The sequence below is a fragment of the Siphateles boraxobius genome, unplaced genomic scaffold, assembly GCF_051911475.1.
Source record: "Siphateles boraxobius isolate OS27281-9 unplaced genomic scaffold, OSU_SipBor_1 19, whole genome shotgun sequence".
In the NCBI taxonomy this organism is placed as follows: Eukaryota; Metazoa; Chordata; class Actinopteri; order Cypriniformes; family Leuciscidae; genus Siphateles; species Siphateles boraxobius.
Window position 1 is genome coordinate 6230528 of NW_027508799.1, and position 7940 is coordinate 6238467.

The window sequence follows — 7940 nt, forward strand, 5'->3', positions numbered from 1 at the left end:
AACAGATTCAGTGTTTGTTTTTCCTCAGTGTCCTTTATATAACTACATTGAAGCTCAAATACCAGCAGCATTAGTTGTAGTTGTAGACGTTATTGTCATAACCGATTTTCTTAAGAAAAGTGTGTTTTATGAGTGTTTTATGAATGAGTGTTTTATTCAAAATCACCACAAAGATACAATTATTAATCCACACACTATTTTCCTTCTTTGGTAACCATTCTGTTGTTTTAATGTACCGTATTATTTATTTCAAATGTAGACTTCGAATGATTTACTTTAGCAAACCATCATAAAGTCTCAATCTGTTTTTCTGTTTTTCAGGTGTTGAGATGAAACCAGTGTCAGTGACGGAGGGAGACTCTGTCACTTTACACACTGATAGAGAAATGAGGAATAATGATCTGATTGTGTGGAGGTTTGGACCTGAAAACACTTTAATAGCTGAAATCAATGTAGCGGACAGCAGTGTGACTGTAAATGATGATTATGATGGGAGATTCAGAGGCAGAATGAAGGTGGATCATCAAACTGGATGTCTGACCATCACAAACATCAGAATTGAGCATGCTGGACGTTATGAACTACAGATCAACCGTCTGAAGAAGTTTTTCATCGTCACTTTAAATGGTAAGTTAAATGTCATTTTCATATTTTATTCTATACATTTTTTTTGTATGTAATTTTAAACTATAAAAGTATTTGAAAGACTTGATCTGTGACAACCCCATGTTTCTGTTTGTTCTTTAGGTGTATTTGATGATGAAGATGAGATGAAGTTATTGTCAGTGATGGAGGGAGACTCTGTCAGTTTACACAGTGATAGTGAAATGGAGGATGATGATGATCTGATTCAGTGGAGTTTTGGAAACTATTTAATAGTTCAAATCAATGAAACGGCTGGCAACATTACTGTATATGAAGATGTCCTTGAAGGGAGATTCCGAGACAGACTGCAGGTGGTTCTTCAAACTTTATCTCTGAACATCACAAACACCAGAAGTGAACACACTGGATTTTATCGACTGCAGACCAACCGTGTGAAGAAGGTTTTCATTCTCAGTGTCTATTGTGAGTTTAATAATAAGTTGATTTTTACCTCTTTTTTATTACAGCTTTAAAGTGGATCTAAATATGTATCTTATAATTTAGATGTCATATAAAATAACATATAAAAGATAACATAATTCTTTAGATCCTTAACATTAAATTGCCTAATTGATTTCCAGGTTTATATTTAACTTCTATATCATCTGATCAGTCAATGTATCTCTGAATGTTTCTTTCTCATCTAATTTGATATCTCCATTAATCCTCATTCATCTTCTCTTGTTTTTTCTAGCACCTCTGCCTGTTCCTGTCATCTTCTGTTACTGTCCTTCAACTCCATCATCATCATCATCATCAGTGTCTAGACATGTGCTGCTGTGTTCAGTTTTGAATGTGAGTCAAGCAACTCTCTCCTGGTACAAAGGAAACAGTTTATTCTCCAGCACCAGTGTGTCTGATTTCAGCATCAGTCTCTCTCTGCCTCTGGAGGTGGAATATCAGGATAAAAACACCTACAGTTGTGTGCTGAACAATTCATTCACTGCCAAGACTCAACATCTCGACATCAGTCAACTCTGTCACACATGTTCAGGTACGGCAGCGCTGATTATAGTTGATGTCGGCAGTGATATTAGCATTTATTCACTGGGCTGATCTCAGTTTCATGCTTTTACTCCTCAGACCCTGATGCTGTTGAAGCTGTGATCCGATTGGTTGTTACTACTCTGGTGGGCGTGGCTGCTTCAGCTGCTATTGTTGTGCTGGTTTATGACATCAGATCCAGAAGAGCTGAACAGGATCGAGAACAAATTCCCACATCAGGAACCTAAATCTTAATGCAATTTCTGGATCTTAATATTTTTGGCTTAATATGGCTTCATACAGATAGTTCTACTAGAAAGACTCAGGAGATATAATGATGTAACAAAGGATTAATTTATTGACAGCCCAGCAAGCAATTATTTATAAAGTTCTTTGGCGTAGGCCCCGTCCGTAGTTCATAGTCAAAGGGTAGCGGATCTGCATTTCCTGCCTGAAGACGAAGGCAGGGGCGCAGCCGACCCCCCTGGGAGTTATGGACGGGACCATCCTGGTGGTGGTGGGGAGGGTGGAGGTAGTTGTCGCGACAGCATCTGCGAACTCAAACGTGTGTAAGTACCAACCTTTTATACAGCGAGTATAAGGACGTGATTGGATAGATGTGAAGGTAATAAGAGACATAATAATTAAGTCTTCCTGGCAGATCTTTATGCTAAAGCTTTCATATCTCAACCAGGGGTGCATTTCACGTACAATGATGTAACTCGCTGCTTAAATACCATAATACAATGCACCATTGAAGAAATCAACAAGCTAGCCTCGACTGTTTCCCGAAACCGCACTGTCGCAAATTGGTTGTATAACCACTTTGGTAAATGATGTCACGCAGGTGGTGGAGTAATAACTACTTTTAATGAATCTGTTTGAGATCTAATTAATGCTAGATGTTTTGCTATAAATTACAGACATGGCATCGGAGGACTATTTCTTATTTTTCTCAGTTATTTTGCTTTATTTCCAGATTCAATCTAGGCTCATTCTTACGTACTAGAGCACGAATGCACATAAGCACTCTTCAAAAAAAAGACGCTTTGAATCTCTTGACAAACTAAAAGACGTAAATTACATTTGTTGTATGTATTCTAAATAAAATATATAGATCGTTCTGAATGTCAGCTTGCTTATTTTGCTCACGATAAGGATTTATTGAGTCCACATGTCATGCAAACAAACAAAAAACTATGCTTCTAACCACAGGTCGAAAGCTCACACAACCACACAACTTTTGCTCTGTTTTCGAATGTTCGGGAAACAACGACTCTCTGAATTATGCCAACGCAAATTTTAAAGTTCCGGTGTTATATTGTCAAAGGTTTAATAGATATGGGGAATCTTTGTCATTTAGGAATGAGAATGCATGGCTTGCCTCTGTTCGTCGACATTTTATCAGCATCGCCTTATCACAACGGGTACAGTACACTGGGTTCGAGCTCGGAGCCCTCCCCCCAGACAGCACGCCAAATATGCTGTGCATAACCCTTAGGGTGTACTCACACTAGGCACGGTTGCCATGAACCGGGCCCGAGTACGATTGTGCATTGACGCTTGTGCACAATGATGCATTGCCATGAACCGGGCCCGAGTACGATTGTCCCCCCTCCACACTCCCCCTCTGGCCTGCACTCACATAGGGTTTCAGCATTCGTGCCGGAGCACGCTTACGTCATTATGGTGCGACGGTTTCGGGATAAACAAGAAGAGCGGCGCTCTCTGAACACAATGGAGTTCATCGCTCTGTTTTCTTTGTGGATAATTTTGTGTCGTTTGGTCCACGGTGGTCCACGGTGGTCCACAGCCCTCTCACAGCCTGTTGTTGAACAGATGTTTCGCCTTAGTGGCGCGAAAATTTTCACGTAATCGTGCTGCTTGTATGAGGAGGTTTGCAAGGTACCAGCTGAAGTGCAGCAAGGACTTTGCAGCTTTGATTACGGACAACAGTTCCCGTACATCACGCGTCCTGTTCCGTGCTCCAGCACGGTTAGCGCTCACACTGCATGCGAACCGCGCCCGAGTCCAACTGAACCGTGCTCTGGCCCACCTCTTCCAAGCGGGCCAGGGCCGGCTAATCGAGCCGCGCCCGGGCACGGTTCGGAGCACTCACACTAGTCAAACGAACCGCGCTTTGGTGGTCAAACGGCTAGTGTGAGTACACCCTTACTCTACTTAATTATATGTAAGTGTAAACTTGTGAAGTGGCGCTATAACCATAGACTTTAAAAAGTTAGAAAGTGAAGTAGACCAAATTCAAGCTTAAATGTTAAGACTGTGAGCCCGTGCTCAGTTTTTAATGTACATTTAGAAAGGCTATGCATGTCAGTAGGTTATGTGTCTTATTGTTTTTTAGTAATGTATTAATTGAAACATTGAAATAAATGAAACTTAAATAGAAACATTGTCCATACTAATCGACGTTAGTCAGCAGTGTTTATGTTTTTGCCTTCTTTATGATATAGGGATGAAATAAAGTAGGCAATTATGATCTTCAATGATTTTCTTTAATAAATAATGAAAACATTACAATAAATACAAATTTATTATACAAATTTTACAATAGGAATTTGAATTAATCAAGATCCCAGACTTGAGTAGTTTACACTGTAGTGACAGAAAACAGGTATGCAGCTTTATGCACAACTGCTAGCAGACATCAACGGCTTCAAATACCTGTTTCCTGCTCAACAGTTTTTTTTTTGTTTTTTTTTTTTGCTGCCCTTATATAGTAAAATCTATTTGTTTGACAGAACTTTCCTTAATAAGCCTTTATCTGACTGGGTTTTTCTGTGCTCTAAATTACTCTTTTAATACATTTATTTATCTCTAGTTAGTTTTCAAAACATAGTTGTTTTCATGCTTTTTGCAAGACACTGCACCATTTCATAATTTTCATCTTCAGAAAGATCTTTCTTCCTCCCCGTATTGTATGAAAACTGGACTTGCTTAATAATGTGAAACAATAAGTGGGTTTTCCATTTACCCAAGAAGACCTGGCAAAGTATTTAACGAACCAGTCTGAGATTGATACCAGTTATCTAAAAAGATATGAGAAAACAAACAAACAAACACTTTCTTTGAATAACTAAAATATGAATGTTTATTGTACTGAAATTCTACTGATATTTCACTTGCATAATTTGAAACACAGTGTCTGACACGCTTTGTGTTTCATAGCGAAGTGTTGTTTCATGCTCTAGTGCGCATGCGTAGGATGTAGACGTGCTTGGCTCGTGCTTTCCACCGCAACTTATGCAAAATTACCGAACACCACGATAAAACTGCCCAAGAGCTGATATTTTTTGCTCGCTCACCTATTTAATCCGTTGAACTTCGCTAATTTGAAAATGTCGCGGCAAAGAAATCCTCCTTGAAAGTCCAAGACCATAGATGGATACATCAGCAGTGCTAATGCTAGCGGCGCTAGTGCAAGCGACAGCCGCTCCAACGAGCCCTCTGCTAAACCTCCGACTACCGCTTCCGATACTATGTCCATAGACAAAACCCACATGTACGAGATGTGCAAAGAAATTTGTAAGAGAATGTCAGAGACGATTCTGGGGAGACTCGATGAACGCTTTGATGCCGTTGACACCAAGTTTCAGTCTGTGCTCTCCTTGCAAACTGATCTGCAAAACCGCGTGGTCAGTCAAGAGCAAACGACCAGTGCACTTGAAGAGCGTGTTGAAGTGCTTGAAGCTAAGTGTGAAGATTGAACAAAATACACCAGCCAATTTCAAACCAAACAACTGGATTTAGAAGCACGGTCCCTCAGACACAACATCAAGATTGTTGGTTTAAAAGAAAATTCAGAAGAAGGAAAACCAACTGATTTTGTTTCCAAACTTATTCCTGAACTGCTTGGTAAACAGCACTTTCCACATCCAGTGAAAGTTGATCGTGCACATCGCTCTCTGCAACCTAAATCAGCGTCTGGTGGCAAGCCGCGCACCATCATGGCTTGTTCAGCAGCAGCTGAAGCGGCTCGTTCATTGAAGGAAAGTAGCGCCTCGGCATATGGTTAAAGAATGTGATGATCATTTTTACTTTCTATTCGAGGTGAGCGTGTTCCTTCTTCTGTGCTAAATGCGTCACATTGTTGACCATTCTTTGAACTGCGTGTCAATAAGGGACTGTCCAGACACATGACAACTATTAATACACCAGGGCGCAGGACAATTTCTTTTAAAGGTGTATTTTACTTTGTTTTTCAAGTGTGTCACTAGCTTTCAATTTTCAAACTTATATTTACGTTGTGGTGGAGGGCGCTACTTGGGTCGGGCCTACTATTTGTCCAGCAGCTCCTGTTTTGACCAGGAGGGGAAGATACGCGTCAGGTTCAGGGGACGCGGAGGTGAGGGAGGGGGGGGTGGTTGTGGGACTGCTTTGTTGTTATTGTTCGGCTCAGATGAACATGTTTTATTCACTTGCATTCGGTATTGCAGCAGCATTTGTATTTTTTCGCATTTTTTCAAAATGACTCAAGTACAAGGTAAAATGCAAGTAGGAGGCAGAGATTTACAACTAATTTCATGGAATGTGAAAGGGCTTGGTAGTGTAGTCAAAAGGGGGAAAGTTTTTAAACATCTGAAATCTCTCTCTGCGGATATAATTTTTTTACAAGAGACCCATATCAAAACAGCTATGCAACATAGGTTGAAATGTAACTGTGTATCTCATATATATCAATCGCCATTTACCTCACACGCCCGTGGTGTGGCAATATTGTTTCGAAAAAATATCCCATTCCAGGTAACTTCTGTTAACAATGACCCTCTTGGTAGATATTTATTGGTCTCTGGTACTATGAACTCGTTCTCATTAACCCTGCTTAACACATATGGTCCGAACACGGACGAGCCCAATTTTTTCAGAAAGGTTTTTTGATCTGCTTCCAGACGATAGTGACTCAAACATAATAATAGCTGGGGATTTTAACTGCTATCTAGATCCTTTCTTAGATAGATTATCTACACGACCAGCACCTGAAATTGCATCTGTAAAGCTTCTAAACAACCTCTTGAAAACTAGGAATCTAGTAGATATTTGGAGGATTCAGCATCCTACAAGCAAAGAATATTCATTCTACTCAAATTTTCACAAATCCTACAGTAGGATTGATTATTTTTTGACTAGCTCTAACCTTATTTCTCAAATCACCAATTCCAAATACCATAATATTTTGATTTCTGACCACAGCCCTTTAGCAATATCATTAAATACTTCCCTCCCAAAACAGGCTTATTCTTGGCGTTTTAACCCAAATCTTCTAAGTGATGACAACTTTGTTAAGAATATAACCTCTAAATTGAAAGATTTTATAGAATCAAATGATAATGGTGAAGTGTCATTTAAAGTCGTTTTGCGTGGTGATATAATCTCCTACATCTCAGCCATTAAAAAGGAGAGAGAGATGAGACTACTTGAAATTAACAACACTCTTCCTACTTTGGAAAGAGCTTACCAAAACTCTAAATCACCTGATCTTTATAAAGAGATTATGAAGCTTAAATATGAATACAATGATATTATGAGTGGCCAAGTTAAGAACTTACTTTTGAAATTAAGGCAGAAACACTTTGAGCTTGGGGATAAACCAGGTAAACTGTTAGCACAACAGCTTAAAGGTGCTCAGGCTTCAAGAGCAATTTGTGGAATTAAGCCTAAAACAGGCATTCTTCTAACCAATCCTGCTGACATAAACCATCGTTTCAGTGAATTCTATTCAGAGCTTTACTCCTCTAAACACAATGTTTCACAATCTAATCTGAATGATTTCGTTGACTCTATATCATTGCCCAAATTGAGTGATGCTGCTACGAAATGTCTTGATTCAGACTTTACGCTGCAGGAAGTCATAAATGCCATAAAGTCATTTCCATCAGGCAAGGCTGCTGGGCCTGACGGTTACTGCGCAGAATTCTACAAGAGATTTTGTGATATTCTTGCACCACTTATGCTCAGGATGATGCATAATTCTAAAAATGACGGAAAACTGCCAAAAACCCTTTAGGGAGCAAACATTTCTCAAATTTTAAAAAAGGGCAGAGATGAAACCGACCCTGCAAGCTTTAGGCCAATTGCGCTTCAAAACTTTGATCGTAAAGTAATAACTAAAATCTTGGCTACTAGGTTGAACAAATATTTGGCGGCAGACTCTCTTTTTTGACTCTCCTGACACTTTTTTAATGTCAGGCGGCTGCTCAATACTATTTACTCTGATTTTAGTGGTACTAATGGAGCTTCTATTTTGTCCCTTGATGCACACAAAGCGTTTGATCAGGTTGAGTGGCCTTATCTGT

General features: G+C 39.5%; 1 protein-coding gene across 1 annotated transcript; it reads left to right on the plus strand.

Moving 5' to 3' along the window:
* The first annotated feature begins 318 nt into the window (after positions 1–318).
* On the plus strand, positions 319–4037 carry LOC143742484 (uncharacterized). Its single transcript, XM_077235361.1, has 4 exons — positions 319–627; positions 748–1068; positions 1340–1639; positions 1729–4037. The coding sequence occupies exons 1-4, from the start codon at positions 330–332 to the stop codon at positions 1875–1877; spliced, it is 1068 nt and encodes a 355-aa protein (XP_077091476.1). The 5' UTR covers positions 319–329; the 3' UTR covers positions 1878–4037.
* The last annotated feature ends 3903 nt before the right edge of the window (positions 4038–7940 follow it).

Bases quoted from the DNA above. Each gene is read 5' to 3' on its own strand.
- LOC143742484 (XM_077235361.1), top strand. From the start codon at position 330: ATGAAACCAGTGTCAGTGACGGAGGGAGACTCTGTCACTTTACACACT. The intron at 1,069-1,339 runs GTGAGTTTAATA...TGTTTTTTCTAG, and splicing joins TTTCATTCTCAGTGTCTATT to CACCTCTGCCTGTTCCTGTC. The intron at 1,640-1,728 runs GTACGGCAGCGC...TTTACTCCTCAG, and splicing joins ACTCTGTCACACATGTTCAG to ACCCTGATGCTGTTGAAGCT.